Source organism: Cervus elaphus, chromosome 5 (assembly GCF_910594005.1).
Source record: "Cervus elaphus chromosome 5, mCerEla1.1, whole genome shotgun sequence".
Taxonomy (NCBI): domain Eukaryota; kingdom Metazoa; phylum Chordata; class Mammalia; order Artiodactyla; family Cervidae; genus Cervus; species Cervus elaphus.
The window spans coordinates 82,915,234-82,933,959 of record NC_057819.1 but is presented as its reverse complement, the minus strand read 5'-3'; the positions used below and the strand labels follow the sequence as shown (position 1 = coordinate 82,933,959).

General features: G+C 42.7%; 2 protein-coding genes across 4 annotated transcripts in view; one reads left to right on the top strand and one right to left on the bottom strand.

The window, feature by feature from the left end:
- TRIM37 (tripartite motif containing 37) overlaps positions 1 to 18,726 on the top strand; it is a 168,282-nt gene that overhangs the window by 132,956 nt on the left and 16,600 nt on the right. Inside the window, exon 25 of one of the 3 annotated variants that reach the window (XM_043902819.1) lies at positions 9,494 to 9,757. The exons of the other annotated variants lie outside the window; for them this stretch is intronic. Coding sequence (XP_043758754.1) covers positions 9,494 to 9,497 — 4 coding nt within the window. The 3' untranslated portion in view covers positions 9,498 to 9,757. Of the gene's footprint in view, positions 1 to 9,493; positions 9,758 to 18,726 lie in introns of those variants that run through there. 3 annotated transcript variants of the gene reach the window in all.
- PPM1E (protein phosphatase, Mg2+/Mn2+ dependent 1E) overlaps positions 7,225 to 18,726 on the bottom strand; it is a 228,705-nt gene continuing 217,203 nt past the window's right edge. Inside the window, exon 7 of the mRNA XM_043902820.1 lies at positions 7,225 to 12,360. Coding sequence (XP_043758755.1) covers positions 11,300 to 12,360 — 1,061 coding nt within the window. The 3' untranslated portion in view covers positions 7,225 to 11,299. The remainder of the gene's footprint in view (positions 12,361 to 18,726) is intronic.

Genomic DNA, 18,726 nt, shown 5'->3' with positions numbered 1-18,726 from the left:
ATCTAGGAGTTTCTCTGGAGCTGTTGCGGTCAGTGTGGGTTCGGCTCAGTTTCAGATAGCTCCTCGTTCCACCTTACGCTTCTCGATATCTACAGGCCCCTCCAGTGTAGTCAGCGTTTCCTAGAGGGATTTTAATCTGTTGCACCAGTCCCTTCTGAAGCGGTTCCCTTCGTTTATTTGGCTTCTGTTTGCCGGTCTCTTCAGAGCCTCATTTCCGCCCTGACACAGGCGGGCGGAGGTGGACTCTTATTCAGGTAGCTAGTTCTGTCGCTCTGCGGGGAGGGTCTGGCGCTGCGGGGCAGGGAGAGGCTTGCGCTGCAGGGAGAGGCTGGCGCTGTGGGGACAGGCTTGCGCCGCGGGGATGGGCTGGGGCTGCCGGGAGGGGCTGATGCTGCTTTCTCCGTCTGTGCTGCTCAGGCTCCCGGCTGTTCTATATGGAGCGCGCCCCGCGCTGCGCGAGGTTCCAGCCCTCGGGTGTTCCACAAAAGCGCGGAAGGAAAAGCTGCGCCCCCTCTCTGTGCCTTCCCCGTCAGAGCGGTCCAGGCAGCCAGGGGCTTGGTGGGCGCACTCTACCCAGGTGTGGCGCGCCCCCTCCCTTCCGCGGACCCAGTCTCAGTTTCCCCTGGCGCCAGTCGGGTGCGCGCGCCTTCCGCCCTCTGCGTCCCCAGCCCCAGTCCCCGCCCGCGCCCGGTCGGCTGCCTGCGCCCTGTGTCTCGCCGCGACCTTCCCCTCCCCCCTGCCTCCTGCCTCCGGCGGGGCTGGGCCGGTCCGCAGCCTGCGAGCTCCTCTCTGGACCCTCTAGGTCTCTTTGTTCTGCGAACGGCTGGCAGTGTGTTCTGGCCGGTTAATTTACTCTCTCTCTTTTGGTCTCCCACAGTTCAAGTTGGCAACTCACAGAAGTTCCCTCCGATTGTCCTCAGGGCACTCAGGCCCGGACCCTACCCCAAGCAATGCCGCCTAAGAGCTCCCGGACGGATCTCCGTCCTTAGCTCTTTTGTCTCACTTTTTATCTTTTATATTTTGTCCTACCTCCTTTCGAAGACAATGGGCTGCTTTTCTGGGCGCTTGATGACCTCAGCTAGCGATCCGAAGTTTTGCGAAGTTTGCTCTGCGTTCAGTTATTCTTTTGATGAATTTGTAGGAGAGAAAGTGGTCTCCCCGTCCTACTCCTCCGCCATCTTGGCTTCTCGGATCGATTGTTTTTAAGTGTTACTTCCTTATTTATGGCTCCGCTGGGTCTCTGTAGCAGGGGCTGCTCTCTAGCTGCGGTGCCCGGGCCGCTCACGGAGGTGGCTTCTCTTGTTGTGCGCACGGGCTTCAGTACTTGCCACACACTGGCTCAGTCCTTGCTGCACACGGGCTTGGTTGCCCTGCAGCATGTACATCCTGGACCAGGGATTGAACCCGTGTCCCTGGTATTGGCAGGCAGATTCTTAACCACGGGACCACCAGAAAGGCCCCCAGTTATTTTATAGTGTTGTTCTGCTTGGGCTCATCTGATGTTTTTTCACCTTAGGTTGGAATTACGCATTATTAGAAGGCTTCTGCAGAGGTGGTATCTGCCAGGATTCCCCACTATTTACTATTTTTCCCTTTGAATTACTAAATATTTAGGGCAAATACTTTAAGGATATGCAAATATTCTGTTTCTGCTTAAACTCTTACCCACTAATTTTAGCACCCACCAGTGGATCTTGCCTACAGCAATTATTACTGCAGTGTTCTTATGGTGGTTTTCTACTCCCCTAATTTCTTTGACATTTATCATTAGAATTCTGTTTGACAGGTTGTCCTTTCTTCTCCATTTAGTTTATTCAGCCGTTTATATCTGTGTGGATTCATGGATATTTATTTTATTCTTTTGAGTTATGATGCAGTATTGCTATTGTTTTACAGTTCAGTTTTCTAGTTTTGGCTGTTTGAAGCTCTTTCAGCTTGGCTCCTTTACTCTTTTGATCTTGATCTTGTATCCTCCCTCCTTCCCTTTCCATCCTTCCTCTCAACAAGATGCTCCAAGCTCATCTTGAATTTTCCTTGCCTTTTGGAGGGACAGTGATACTTAGAAACATAGATTTGGGTGCTAATTTGTTTACTGTTACTAGAGTGTTGTTGGGTACAATAGGAAACATACTTAACTCCTCCTAAAGCAAATACTTGGAAAAAAAAAATAATAAAGCACATAATTGAATGTATCGTGTATGTATATGTAAATAACATGTTTTAAGGAGAAAAACCATGAGTCCTGTCAAAGCACTTTCCCAAAGTTGTTTAGATCCAGTTTAGATCCTGAACTGTGGCACAATGGCCGTACAGGATCATAACTCAAAGAACAAAATGAATATCCGCGAGTCCACACAGATACACACGAACAGCTGAATAAACTGAATGGAGAAGAAAGGACAGCTTGTCACACAGAATTCTAACAGTAAATGTCAAAGAAATTAGGGGAATCTAATCCTGATACCTTGGCTCCTTTCTTTGCTGTTCTCTTCAGGGTGATTGTGTGATTTCATCTGTAATACAGTTATATTCATCTGTTATAGTCTGTATTCTGTCCCCCACACATCCTAGTTGACTTTAAAATTTACATACAATAAATTCAATCTTTGTGGTATATACAGTTGTTTGGAAAACAGTTCAGTCACCCCCCCCCCCCCCCCCCGATTCCCCTGTGCTGGCTCTTTGCAGGTAGATTCCCCCCTTCCACCACCTTACCCTTGCAACTGTCCTTTCCGTTTTCCCTTTTCCAGAGTGTCATATAAATAGAATCACACAATATGTAACCTTTCACTTAACAAAATGCTAAGTTTCATCTGCCTTGTTATGTGAATCAGAATTTTATTCCTTTTTAACTGCTGAGTAGTATTTCACTGTGTGGATGTATGCAATTTATTTATCCATTGTAGGACATTTGGATTTTTCCTAGTTTAGAGTGATTATGAACTTTACAAACATTTGTGTGTAGATTTTTTATGGACATAAGTTGTCTGTCTCTAGGATAGTGTTTGCCTTGGAGTGGGATATGTAATAAAGAATTTGGCCTTTGTCCCTAGTTCCTGGGATACAGCCTGTTAAGACCTTGGAATTTTCCTGAGTGATTGGAGTGTTGTTACTTATGTTGGATTCTGGTAGCTTATGTTCATGAGACAACTCAAGGTAGGGACTGGCCATGCCAGAAAGACTAACAACCATGTGACGAGAGGACTGGGCCTCTGAGTCACGTGATATGAGCCTGAACAGTTCAGCCTGTTGCCAGTGAGTTAGTCGTGCTCACATAAGGAAACCACAGTAAGAAGTGTGGGCACTGAAGCTCTACTCAACTTCCCTTGTTGGCAGTACTCGTCATACATGGATGTTTTGGGAGGGCCACAGCTCCTGATCACAAGAAAGCTTCATGTTAGGACCCTCCTCCACCTCACCCTGTGTGTCTCCTTCTGCTATAATAAAACTGGAATTGTATTTTCCTGGGTTTTATGAGTTATTCTAGTGAATTGTTAGAGCTAGGGGAAGGATAGTGGGGGCCCTAAACTTTGCAGTGAGAGCAGTCTTGTGGAGGACTTTGCCCTTAACCTGTGAAGTTTGGCCTAACCCCAGATAACTGGTGTCAGAACTTGTTGCACTGAGTCATGTAGTAGGTTTCTGCATAACTTTATAAGAAAAGTGCCAAACTTCCAGAAGGCACTGCCATAGCATTCCCACCAGCAACATATGAGGGTTTCCAGTTATGCATATGTTAGGCTGATATAGTTCCACAGCTCTTATTTGTTCTGTTCTGGATTTAATTTGCTTTCGTTTTTCCTTTATTATTTTTCTTCTCTTGTATTTCAGTTAGTTTTTTTTTTTGTTTTTTGTTTTTTTTTGAGTGTTTTGTTTCCTCTATGGCCACTCACTACATTTTCATTCTTTTTTATTTAATATTTATTTTAAAAATTTATTTGGCTGCATTGGGTCTCAGTTGCAGTCTTCTCTAGCTGTGGTGCAGGGGCTCTAGTAGTGGCGGGTGGCGGGAAGGAGAGCAGCTCTTGCAGCACGGGCTTAGTTGGGTTTAGTTGCCCCATAGCACGTGGAGTCTTCGTTCTTCCGCCAGGGATCTAACCCACCAGGGATGCCCTGCATTGGAAGGTGGATTCTTAACCATTGGACCACCAGGGAAATGCCATCAGTTAGGGTAACTTTTATTGACTTACCTTTAAATTTACTTATTCTCTTCTCAGCAGTAGTAGATCTATTGATTAGGCAGTCAAAGACATCCATCATCTTTGCTACAGTATTTTTAATTTCTGGCATTTGTTTATTATAGTTTCTCTTTGCTGAAATCACCCATATGATCTTGCATGTTTGCCCATTATTTCCACAACATATTAACCAAGTGTATGTGCATGCTCAGTCATCTCCAGCTCTTTGTGACCCCATGGCCTGTAGCCCACCAGGCTCCTCTGTCCATGGGATTTTTGTCCATGGGATTTTCCAGGCAACAATACTGGAGTGGGTTGCCATTTCCTCCTCCAGGGGATCTTCTGCATTGGCAGGCAGATTCTTTCCAATGCGCCACCTGGGAAGCCATAGTTATTATAATTTCTGTCAGTTCCAAAATTCTTGTCAAACCAGTCTGAAGTTATTAAGGAGAGTTCCCTGTGTGTATCCTCATTAGTCATCAGTTTTCTATATTTCAGTGGGTATGTATATCAATCTCAATCCCCCAGTGGATCTTGTAAGTTTGATTTCTACATCTGTGACTATTTTTGTATTAAATTCATTTGTACCATTGTTTTAGATTCCACATATAAATGATATATTTGTCTTCCTCTTTTACTCAGTATGACAATCTCTAGATCCACTCATGTTGCTGCAGATGGCATTATTTGTTCTTTTATGGCTGAGTAATATTCCATTGTATATATGTACCACATCTTCTTCATCCACTCCTTTGTCAGTGGACATTTAGGTTGTTTTCATGTCCTGGCTATTGTAAATAGTGCTACAGTGACCATTGGGATGCACTGTATGTTTTCAAATTATGTTTTTCTCCAGATATATGCCCAGGAGTGAGATAGCCAGATCATAATGGTAGTTCTATATTTAGTTTTTTAAGGAACTTCCACACTGTTCTCCACAATGGTTGTACCAATTTACATTCCCACCAACAGTGACTCAAATGACAACGGCTCAAGCTCAATAGGCTCAAATGACAAAGGTCCCCAAGGGGGCCCGGGTAGGGGAGGCCACCTGGAGAGAACCTGAGAGAGGCAGGTTCCCTGCCAGCACCCACCACCCTGGTTACCTCACTCCTGAGAATACATTTTTTTCTTGCTTTCAGATACCTTTGTGTATTTTGTTGAAAGCAACACATTTTGTGTAGAACAGTAGTTTGTTGAATGGTTTTTATGCCTAAAAATGGGCAGGCCTGCTTAGATGTGTACCACAAGAGTTTGAGTTAATCTGGTCAGGAGTTGTGTTTGGTTTGAGGTTCATCACTGCTTTGATTAAGCTTAGTGGCTTTGAGTTCTAGAGCAGTACATTGCTCTGGTAATCCACTCCCCGTCAGAAATGCAGTCTCTCTTCTGACCCTGAATTTTGTACGATGCCTCCGAGTTACGCCTCTGCAGACTTCTGTTGCTCTGCTGTCCTCCCAGAACTGTTCTGTTACTTGAAGCTCAACTGCATGTGGGTCGGGACCGGCCCTCTTGGACTAAGCTGCAGCGTCAGTTACTGCATGTAGACGCAGGCACTCCTCCACGGCCGTTCACAGGCCTGGTGACGCTCCTCCGCCCCAGGAGTAGGGTTTTGCTCCCCTTCCCTTCCATCAGCGTCAGTGACTCGTTACAGGTGCCCTGGGGGCAGCGTCTGGGGCCCTTTCCTCCACAGAAGGCCGCTCGTGTGGGCGAGCCGAGGGGAGGGTGATGGGCTCCCGCGGCCCTCCACATCCCACTGCCGGACCTGCTCCGCCCCGGGCCTTTTCTCTGAGTCCTGGTAGGGTGGGCAGGAGGGCGGACTCCACTCGTGTCCGCAGCTCCCAGCACGGCCCGCCGCCCTGCCAGCCCGCCCTCTGCCTCTACCGGCCACTGCTCACTCTTGGCTGAGCTGCCCCCCCGCTGCTGGCTCCCAGAGCTGCCCGACTGTAAACCAGGGCCGACCGCGTCGCTCGCCAGGAGGCACCAGCCCCTTAAACGGGCCAGTTGCAACTTCAACACGGATGAGGGTGAAAAAAGTCATAATTTGAAGTTAATCTGGCTTTTATGTAGAAGGGTGGAAGCAGTATTCCCTTTAGCTCTACATTTTAGAATTGGGAAGCTGGAAGTACTGTGGTTCTTATATATTTTAATTAAAAACATAAGTAATTAATTTCAGATTCACGATTCAGAAAGTAATGGGCCATTTTTAGTTTTCTATCCAAAAGTATTTTTAATTATAAAAGTGATGAGATTATAAAAAACCCAGGAAATAGAGAACTGAAAGAGCTGTGTGGGTTTCTGTGCTGCTGCTTCAGAAAGACTTTCCTTTTGCGCTTAGAATACTAATACTAGTAACATTTTCAAGTATAAATAATACTTAGCAAAATACTGCTTTTCATTCCCTGATGTAGCAACAAACTCTTACAAATAAGATTCTTTCGGACCTTCTTTTTTCTCAATTCTCGTTTCTTTGAGTTTATATAAAATCACAGTACTGAATGAATTTAAGTGATTAGGAGTTAAAGGTTGAAATTAATTTTTAGGACTTAACGGTGGTGAGAGGTGGGTACGAATGCAGTATATTGACTGCATTGTCCTATCTCCTATCACTCTCGTAAAGCATTCCTCTGCACAGACTTTCAGCCACAATTCACCTGATTATTTCCTTTCTTCCAGTCTGAAACTAAAAGGGGGAAAGACCAAGGAAGAGGGGAGAACTCTGGCTGGATGCCGAGTTTGAAGACTAAAGTAATTGGGAGATTTGAGGAGTCAGCACTTAGCCATTGACAGGTCCTATTCCTCATTCATCTATTTTAGGATGAACCCCCAACATTAAACTGATGGGGGAAATGTCTGTAAGATGAGAAAGATCTCTTCTGGTTTTTCTGGGGAGGGACTAACAATTGTAGCAGCACTTAGCAAACTTTTTTCAATGTCCCCACTTTAAAGTTTAGAAAATCGCCACCTCAGGATTTTATTTTCAGTTCTGAGAAAATCAACTTAAATCCTAGAACTAAGTAGCCTTCCTTTGAACAAAAAGACAGATGACCAATGTTTTTAAATTGCTGGGTTTTATTAAGATATTGGCAAAATTTCAACATACTTCTTACCTGAATGAACAGTTTTAAATAAAATATGAAGGATCACTCATGATTACAACTGAACTCAAAAGTGAGCTGCAGAGAAGGTTTATAAATTGATAAAATTGGCTTGGTAAGAAATGATTCACTTGCTCAACTCCATAGAGAATTCTTTGCAGAGAAATATCATGAACAAGAGAACAAAGCCTGTCTCTCACCAAAGAGCACCTAGAATAAGAGTTAGCAATGATGTATCTATAGATTATTTAATACATCAAAGTTTATTATTTTCCTTTTCCAGAACAACTGCTGTGTCAGTCTGGAGTTCCCTATCTTATTTCATATTTTCTAATTAGTACAATAAATAGTCTTTACAATAGAAGATAAAATGCTACTAGAGGAAGTACCAATTTTTTTTCAACACAGTATCATTGTCTCAAAAAATAGTCATTAATACTGGCAGTACTTTGCTTTTTGGGGGGGTAAAAACATTTAAATTATTCACAGGTCAGAAGGGAAGAGTGGGTACTTGTCCTTTAACATCATGTGATTTTAAAAGGTGAAAAAAAAAGTATGTTCTTTCTTTAGCTAACTGACAATCCAAAGAATAATTCTCCTAAATTGTAGGGTTAAAACTGTAGTATTCCTTTTTTATGGCCTTGCTTCCATGAGAATGATCACTGAGTGAACAAATTATGTTTAAACATTAAAATAATAATTTAGATCACTTTCTCACAAAGCCTCAGCAAGCCTTTGCTGGGGAAGGAAGTACCTGAACCACAGCAGTTTTATCTGTAAACACTTAACTTCTTTATGCATCATTTCATCTGCCCACCGGATGCTGCGCTTCTCACTGGCACAGTGTTCCAACAAAGGAGTGCTGTTGGCATGAAGATGCAGTGACACTATACCACCACGTTGACAGTGGACCACTATAAATGTGGTCAGAATCAGACTCGGGGTTGACACTGACATTGCTGACATTGTCCTTGGTAAAGGTGTTACTTTCGAGGATCCTCCTAGTTAAATTAAATGCAACAGTAACGGTATATTAATTCAAGGACAATGGATGGCACTTCTAGGTAAAGAAAAGATATATACATGTATTTCCACCCTTCTTTTCAGTATAGACCTAGACGGGATTAACAGCCCCAGTGTTGGGTGCTGTAATGCTACTTAACCTTAGATCGCTCTTAAAAGTCCACATCCAGAAAGTGAACAAAGGAAATTAGGGACCGATTGCCTTTGAAACTCACAGTGAATGTACAAGGAATTCATGTGACTTCAGTCAGTGACTTGAAGTCTGTTTCCCTAACCAGTACTACACTCTCTTTTTAATATCTGTTTTACTATTTCCTATTCTAACAAAACTTCAGCAAGCAAACAAATTGATGCAGATCATGTTAAATCGTAAAAGGGATACTGCCACTCTTAAGGATTGGGTGTAGATCTTCTCCACCGTCACTAAATTACACAATGAATAGAAGTACAAAACACATAATTCACAGACTATATACCTCAGCATTAACAGTTAATATATATTATATACTTTTATATCTGTCTAATATTTTTACAATCACCAGATACACCATCATTAAATACAAGTTACAGAAATGTGTAGATACCATTAGTTAGAGGGGTACTTATTGCTTACATCAGCAAGCAGCAAATAAGGGCACAGGATTTGAACTGAAGGGAGCTACTTTCTATCACCAGTGGCATTAAGGTATAACACTGCGTTTCACAAAGCACTGCTTTTTATCTAGTTTATAGACAGACCCAAGAGCAGCATATGTCAGACCAATAACCACTACTTTAATATGTATTATAGAATTTTAAAGGACTTACCTTACAAGTGGTACCTAACTACTCTATAAATATGTTGTGAACAAATAAATAGTTGCTAATTTGTACATTATTGGCTTATAATGTGACCACACTAGAACTACTTTTATTTTCTAGAGGGCTACTGGTATGAGAAATGGAGTTAACACTGCTTATGTAGTTACACCTACAAAATTCAGACCCTTAAAGATGCCTGTTACTCCCAATTTCATCCAACCATTTTTCCCACTGAAGAAAACCTATCACTTGTACCTTCTTTCACCTTCTTTATTCTGATCAAAGTCATTAGCAATAGACAACTACAGAAGAATCTTTTTAAAAACTTTTTAACTTGGCTAAGTGCTTTGGACTATTATATATACCAATGTTCTGCTGCCTGTTTTCTTGTTTCCCTAGATAATTTGATTTGAAACTGACACTGCACCTGATGGGTTGTTAACATGACCTAGGCTTCAGGAAATGACAGATGTGAGGTCCATGGACGGGGAAAAGCCTCGGGATGGTGAGAAGACTCTGGTACTGTGGTTGGATTCATGTGTGCTCCCTCCTTTTCAGCCATGTCTCACAAGACTTGAGAAAAGAAATGACTTCAAAAAAGAAAAATACTGAAAATCTCTACTTACATCCAAATTTTAAAAAATAAAATCTGTAGATTAACAATCTGTTGCTGAAGTGAATCTTTTACTTATTTGCTATAGCTACCCTGGCACCCCAAAATATGCTACAGTCCCCTCTGTTTTTAAAGTCCAGGAATCTCAGTCCTCCGTCCTGAGTCTGGGGAACATGCAGTTGTCGTATTGCGCTCTGTGAACCTCTCGGCAGGAGCAGCCCGTGCCTCCCGACAGCACGCGGAAGCCGGAGGCGCCACGCCTGACTGGGAGAGGGCAGAACGTCCTGTGGAGACATTTCGTGATTCTCAGAGCAGGCTGCTGCCCTGAGTTAACCTGATTATTAGTTTATTTGCTGCCTCTAGTTGCAGATATGGTTCCTACTTGAAACTGCAGAAATGGCAAAAAGCAGACAATTTCAAAATATCAAATGTAAATAAATATTGAAATGAGCAACACGTGTCCTGGCCCTCTGGTCTGAAGATGCAGGACTCAAATTTTCAACTAAACAGACCTCAGCTGCAGTCATCTGCATTCTACTTTGCACTTGACCTCTGGGCTCACTTTAGGCAGTTAATTTCAGCCTCTTCCATACCAATTATTTCATTCCCTCAGGGGAAACAATTTTAGAGAAGTTAAAACTAGTATTTTTCATTCTCCAGAACCACTTTTTATTTTATTGTAGTATATGCCTTTACTGTCTGTGAACTTTAAAAAAAAGAAAAAAGCAAGAAAAAATAGAAATACTATTTGATTTTCTTTTAAAATGGCAACTTGATTCTAGTATATTTGTACCTGAAATCATCTCCATTAAACAAGTTTTTATTCCTGAGATGAAGGTACAGTGAAAAACATTAGCATCATAGGTTAAAGCCAATTGACAGCGGTCTTCTAAAAAACAATTCCGTCAAAAGCACCATAACGGGTTATGAAACTCCCAAATAGCTATAGCCCTAGGAAATGCTTAATTCAAAAAATTTTCATTGTTGGTCTTTTATGTTACAGGAAAAAAATTAGTGAATCTTTTTGACTATATACCACCTCACAAGTCTGAGAATACGACATTTTTACACTAGTTTTCTACTTTCATTTTCTCCAGTTAAAACCCATATGGCTTTTAGTCTTTTACCTACCAAAAAAAAAAGGGAGAGGTTTTCCCTCATAGTCCCCAGTCTTTTGAGGAACATTCCTCAACTAGATCTAATTCTGCATTAAGTTTTCCAGATATATATTAGGCACATCAGACTGAATTTCACCTGCATCAAGATTTCAGCACTATATATCCTGACTGAAATAACTTAACTCGCAAGCCTCCACTAGTGACGTGACGGGGTCTTGGGGGTGTATGTAGGTATAGAGACACATCACAGGGACCAGGGGTGTAATTTTGCTAGTGAAACTGCCAATACTGTTCTTTATTAGATTGAAAACACTGTATTGAGTTTCCTAGAGATCTATTTACATTTAAGAGTTGAGCCATCCATGGCTCACTATAATGAAGCACACACATTTCAGAAATATCTACCTTGTTTCTACTCTGATAGTGGTATCTTTATTGAGGGAGAGCTAGCTAGCCTACTCTAGAGAGAAAGGATTATATTTTAAAGCTCCAGGGAAGATCTGGGTATGGAGTGTCGTTACTCTTTTTGAGCTTCCTCATCATGTTCTCACTGTATCCTTTCCAGCTATTTTGCCTCCATGGCAGAGAACTTCTTAACATCCTATTTCTCTTCCCATTCCGAATAAGTGAGGACAGGCTAATGCCTGTTTTCTGGGAAGACTCTTGAGCAGAGAGAAAAGAATAAAACTTGGGATTAAACCTGAATCCATGCCGCCTCTTTTTGTAATGGTAGTATAAATGAGACAACCTAGAAACTCTCTTTCCCAGGAACTTGAACTGTTCGTTTTCCAGCCTAGAACAAACAGGAGGCAAGCTCTCCATGCTGCATACCTGCTGCCCTGTTGAACCCACATTAAAAGAAGAGAGAAACTCTTCAGCACCACTCCATTCAGGCAATGATGATGGAACTGATTTTTTCTCCATTATTACCTCATTAATAAGATTGGCTCTCTTTGGTGCACCAGGACCAAACAGCTCAACTGGTGGCAAAAGCTGGGCACCGTGAGGCTTGCTTGTTTCTATCTGTGTGAGATCTAGGTAGCCTGGGTCTTCCAGCACGCTGCTTTGGGACCCTGGGCTCAGGCTGGTTCTATCCGTGAAAGAATCCACACGCCCCTCGTAGCCCAGATCGGCTGGGGCGGAGCACTGGTGCTGGGGCCAGGGGCGCTTGCACTCCCCATGACTCTCCTTGTCATCCCCACCAGCTTCTTGCCCTCCTTGGAAAGAGTTCTCTGTCCAATCTGAGTCCTCACTAACATTTACAGCTTTGTTCATGTCCCTCAGGAAAACCACAATAACAGTGATGTTATCACTTGACCCCGCATCACGAGCTGATGCCACTAACTTGTGGGCAACCATGCTGCTGTCTCCGTTATTCTCCTTCAAGTGGTCGGACACGACTTTCACTGCCTCGTCAGGGTTCACGGTGTCGTAGAAGCCATCGCAGGCCAGAATGAGGTAGTCTTCAGTACCATCCAGAACAGTAGAGGCAGAATCTGCATCCCCGCAGATATATGGCTTATGTTCAGCATCTCCTGCAGGAATGAGAAAACAGGTCATTCTGGTTTATCTTGCAGGTCAGAATGTTCATGGTCAGCTCTAATGTCCTGAGCAGAGAAGGGCCCTCTGTTGAGGGAACAGTGTTGGCAAAGACGCACAGGCAGCTGGTAGGGAGCACTCTGTGGCTGAGTGTTTGGTGCAGCAACAGACTGGAGAACTCGGGCCCAGCTAAGCTAGGTTTCTGTCGCCAGACTACCGCGGCAGTGCATCATCTGCAATGCGTTTTAGAACTTCCAGTCCAGAGCACTTCCAGATCCCTTGTTTATTCCTTTAGCACTTGGGGAGAGCCTTAGCAAACAGGTCCTTTGCCTGTCGAGTAACCAAATAACATCACTACAAGGGATACTCACTGGCTTCTTTATATGAAAAACATGGAGTACTGAGCAACAGTTCCTAGATTAGGGTATCATAATTTGTTGGTAGTTTGTTTGTTTGTTTACAAAGTGCTTTATCATTCTTAAAGTAGTAGCATATAGCTTAGTGGTCAAGGATGCAAGCAGCAGAGTCAGGATGCCTGGATCCAGGTCACAGCACTTTAAAGACTGTCTTCAGTTCCTATCCTCTTTATTGCACTAAAACTGAACTTTCTGACTGCTGCTGCTAAGTCACTTCAGTTGTGTCCAACTCTGTGCGACCCCACAGACGGCAGCCCACCAGGCTCCCCCGTCCCTGGGATTCTCCAGGCAAGACTACTGGAGTGGGTTGCCATTTCCTTCTCCAATGCATGAAAGAAAGTGAAAAGTGAAAGTGAAGTCGCTCAGTCGTATCTGACTCTTGGTGAGGGGAAGATAAAATGAAGATAAGTATGCTTACTTAAATGATGTGGTCATACTGTCATCCTTTGTGGTATCTCTTATGGGTTCTCTCTTACCCTAGTAAAGTTCTCTCCAATATTTCACATTTCTGTTTAATCTTCAGATAGGCCCAGAAAGCTCAACAGGAACATTATGGACACCTCTGTTAGAACCACCGTGGGCCACATGCCCTACCCAGCATACCACACGATAGGATACCGTAAACAACAGATAACTTAATATTTAATTACCTGGGTTAGTTTTATCTGCAAGGTAAGAAGCTAGTCTTTTTCATACAGTAGCAAGACCCATCTTCCTCAAGTATGGTTTTGACCTTGTCAACTTTAGTTTTATACTATGCAGTCTTCCAGTTCAGTTCAGTTCAGTTCAGTCGCTCAGTCATGTCCGACTCTTTGCGACCCCATGAATCGCAGCATGCCAGGCCTCCCTGTCCATCACCAACTCCCGGAGTTTACTCAAATTCATGCCCATCGAGTCGGTGTTGCCATGCAGCCATCTCATCCTCTGTCATCCCCTTCTCCTCCTGCCCCCAATCCCTCCCAGGATCAGGGTCTTTTCCAGTGAGTCAACTCTTCGCATGAGGTGGCCAAAGTACTGGAGTTTCAGCTTCAGCATCAGTCCTTCCAATGAATATTCAGGACTGATTTCCTTCAGGATGGCCTGGTTGGATCTCCTTGCAGTCCAAGGGACTCTCAAGAGTCTTCTCCAACACCATAGTTCAAAAGCATCAATTTTTCAGTGCTCAGCTTTCTTCACAGTCCAACTCTCACATCCATACATGACCACTGGAAAAACCATAGCCTTGACCAGACCAACCTTTGTTGGCAAAGTAATGTCTCTGCTTTTTAATATGCTGTCTAGGTTGGTCATAACTTTCCTTCCAAGGAGTAAGTGTCTTTTAATTTCATGGCTGCAGTCACCATCTGTAGTGATTTTGGAGCCCCAAAAAATAAAGTCTGACACTGTTTCCACTGTCTCCCCATCTATTTCCCATGAGGTGATGGGACCAGATGCCATGATCTTAGTTTTCTGAATGTTAAGCTTTAAGCCAACTTTTTCAGTCTCCTCTTTCACTTTCATCAAGAGGCTTTTTAGTTCATCTTCACTTTCTGCCATAAGGGTGGTATCATCTGCGTATCTGAGGTTATTGATATTTCTCCCGGCAATCCTGATTCCAGCTTGTGCTTCTTCCAGCCCAGCGTTTCTCATGATATACTCTGCATATAAGTTAAGTAAGCAGGGTGACAATATACAGCCTTGATGTACTCCTTTTCCTATCTGGAACCAGTCTGTTGTTCTATGTCCAGTTCTAAATGTTGCTTCCTGACCTGCATACAGGTTTCTCAAGAGGCAGATCAGGTGGTCTGGTATTCCCATCTCTTTCAGAATTTTCCACAGTTTATTGTGATCCACACAGTCAAAGGCTTTGGCGTAGTCAATAAAGCAGAAATAGATATTTTTCTGGAACTCTCTTGCTTTTTCGATGATCCAGCGGATATTGGCAATTTGATCTCTGACTCCTCGGCCTTTTCTAAAACCAGCTTGAACATCTGGAAGTTCTCGGTTCACGTATTGCTGAAACCTGGCTTGCAGAATTTTGAGCATTACTTTACTAGCGTGTGAGATGAGTGCAATTGTGCGGTAGTTTGAGCATTCTTTGGGATTGCCTTTCTTAGGGATTGGAATGAAAACAGACCTTTTCCAGTCCTGTGGCCACTGCTGAGTTTTCCAAATTTGCTGGCACATTGAGTGCAGCACTTTCACAGCATCATCTTTCAGGATTTGAAATAGCTCAACTGGAATTCTATCACCTCCACTAGCTTTCTTCGTAGTGATGCTTTCTAAGGCCCACTTGACTTCACATTCCAGGATGTCTGTGATTATCTGGGTCATGAAGATCTTTTTTGTACAGTTCTTCTGTGTATTCTTGCCACCTCTTCTTAATATCTTCTGCTTCTGTTAGGTCCATACCATTTCTGTCCTTTATCGAACCCATCTTTGCCTGAAATGTTCCCTTGGTATCTCTAATTTTCTTGAAGAGATCTCTAAGTCTTTCCCATTCCGTTGTTTTCCTCTATTTCTTTGCATTGATCGCTGAGGAAGGCTTTCTTATCTCTCCTGGCTATTCTTTGGAACTCTGCATTCAAATGGGAATATCTTTCCTTTTCTCCTTTGCTTTTCGCTTCTCTTCTTTTCACAGCTATTTGTAAGGCCTCCTCAGACAACCATTTTGCCTTTTTGCATTTCTTTTTCTTGGGGATGGTTTTGATCCCTGTCTTCTGTACAGTGTCACGAACCTCCGTCCATAGTTCATCAGGCTCTCTGTCTATCAGATCTAGTCCCTTAAATCTATTTCTCACTTCCACTGTATAGTCATAAGGGATTTGATTTAGGTCATACCTAAATGTGGTCCACTGGAGAAAGGAATGGCAAACCACTTCAGTATATCTTGCCTTGAGAACCCCATGAACAGCATGAAAAGGCAAAATGACAGGATACTGAAAGAGGAACTCCCCAGGTCGGTAGGTGCCCAATATGCTACTGGAGATCAGAGGAGAAATAACTCCAGAAAGAATGAAGGGATGGAGCCAAAGCAAAAACAACACCCAGTTGTGGATGTGACTGGTGATAGAAGCAAGGTCTGATGCTGTAAAGAGCAATATTGCATAGGAACCTGGAATGTTAGGTCCATGAATCAAGGCAAATTGGAAGTGGTCAAACAGGAAATGGCAAGAGTGAACATCAACATTCTAGGAATCAGCAAACTAAAATGGACTAGAATGGGTGAATTTAACTCAGATGACCATTATATCTACTACTGTGGGCAGGAATCCCTTAGAAGAAATGGAGTAGCCATCATGGTCAACAAGAGTCCGAAATGCAGTCCTTGGATGCAATCTCAAAAACGACAAAATGATCTCTGTTCGTTTCAAAGGCAAACCATTCAATATCACGGTAGTCCAAGCCTATGCCCCAACCAGTAACACTGAAGTAGCTGAAGTTGAACGGCTCTATGAAGACCTACAAGACTTTTTAGAACTAACACCCAAAAAAGATGTCCTTTTCATTATAGGGGACTGGAATGCAAAAGTAGGAAGTCAACCAACGGTATTTTTCACAGAACTAGACCAAAGAATTTCACAATTTGTATGGAAATACAAAAAACCTCGAATAGCCAAAGTAATCTTGAAAAAGAAGAATGGAACTGGAGGAATCAACCTGCCTGACTTCAGACTCTACTACAAAGCCACAGTCATCAAGACAGTGTGGTACTGGCACAAAGACAGAAATATAGATCAATGGAACAGAATAGAAAGCCCAGAGATAAATCCACGAACCTATGGACACCTTATCTTTGACAAAGGAGGCTAGGATATACAATGGAAAAAAGACAACCTCTTTAACAAGTGGTGCTGGGAAAACTGGTCAACCACTTGCAAAAGAATGAAACTAGAACACTTTCTAACACCATACGCAAAAATAAACTCAAAATGGATTAAAGATCTAAATGTAAGACCAGAAACTATAAAACTCCTAGAGGAGAACATAGGCAAAACACTCTCCGACATAAATCACAGCAAGATCCTCTATGACCCACCTCCCAGAATATTGGAAATAAAAGCAAAACTAAACAAATGGGACCTAATGAAACTTAAAAGCTTTTGCACTACAAAGGAAACTATAAGTAAGGTGAAAAGACAGCCCTCAGATTGGGAGAAAATAATAGCAAATGAAGAAACAGACAAAGGATTAATCTCAAAAATATACAAGCAACTCCTGCAGCTCAATTCCAGAAAAATAAATGACCCAATCAAAAAATGGGCCAGAGAACTAAACAGACATTTCTCCAAAGAAGACATACAGATGGCTAACAAAGACATGAAAAGGTGCTCCACATCACTCATTATTAGAGAAATGCAAATCAAAACCACAATGAGGTACCATTACACACCAGTCAGGATGGCTGCTATCCAAAAGTCTACAAGCAATAAATGCTGGAGAGGGTGTGGAGAAAAGGGAACCCTCTTACACTGTTGGTGGGAATGCAAACTAGTACAGCCACTATGGAAAACAGTGTGGAGATTCCTTAAAAAACTGGAAATAGAACTGCCATATGACCCAGCAATCCCACTTCTGGGCATACACACTGAGGAAACCAGATCTGAAAGAGACACGTGCACCCCAATGTTCATCGCAGCACTGTTTATAATAGCCAGGACATGGAAGCAACCTAGATGCCCATCAGCAGATGAATGGATAAGGAAGCTGTGGTACATATACACCATGGAATATTACTCAGCCGTCAAAAAGAATTCATTTGAACCAGTCCTAATGAGATGGATGAAACTGGAGCCCCTTATACAGAGTGAAGTAAGCCAGAAAGATAAAGAACATTACAGCATACTAACACATATATATGGAATTTAGAAAGATGGTAACGATAACCCTATATGCAAAACAGAAAAAGAGACACAGAAATACAGAACAGACTTTTGAACTCTGTGGGAGAAGGTGAGGGTGGGATGTTTCAAAAGAACAGCATGTATACTATCTATGGTGAAACAGATCACCAGCCCAGGTGGGACGCATGAGACAAGTGCTCGGGCCTGGTGCACTGGGAAGACCCAGAGGAATCGGGTGGAGAGGGAGGTGGGAGGGGGGATCGGGATGGGGAATAAGTGTAAATCTATGGCTGATTCATATCAATGTATGACAAAACCCACTGAAATGTTGTGAAGTAATTAGCCTCCAACTAATAAAAAAATTAAAAAAAAAAAAAAGAGTAGGAAGTCAAGAAACACCTGGAGTAACAGGCAAATTTGGCCTTGGAGCACGGAATGAAGCAGGGCAAAGGCTAATAGAGTTTTGCCAAGAGAACGCACTGGTCATAGCAAACCCGCTCTTGCAACAACACAAGAGAAGACTCTACACATGGACATCACCAGATGGTCAACACCAAAATCAGATTGATTACATTCTTTGCAGCCAAAGATGGAGAAGCTCTATACAGTCAGCAAAAACAAGACCAGGAGCTGACTGTGGCTCAGATCATGAACTCCTTCTTGCCAAATTCAGACTTAAACTGAAGAAAGTAGGGAAAACCACTAAACCATTCAGGTATGCAGTCTTCCAGTAACCTGTTAAAGCTAATTAAAGCTTCCAATCATGGGGATCAGTGTCCTCCACCAACCCACTTTACTAAATGCCCCCAGCCCCTACTCCACCTGACTGTATTATTATCATCATTATTTTCTGAATTCTAGCTCTAAAAATAAATGTGATCTGAGTCATACTGTTCCCAAAAATCTTGTTTTACTGCTTCAATTAAAAGGCTACTGCAACTGTTAGTTTGGAACAGAACATACAAAGATTTGCACAAGAGAAAATGCTGCCAGAATTCTGGCTTTTCACCTACTCTACTGTGAGATGTCAAATTCATGACATTTCGCCCCCAAATTTGGTAGAAGGACATGATTATCCATTTCATGGTAGAAATGGCACCATGGATTTTGTCTTCTACCCCCT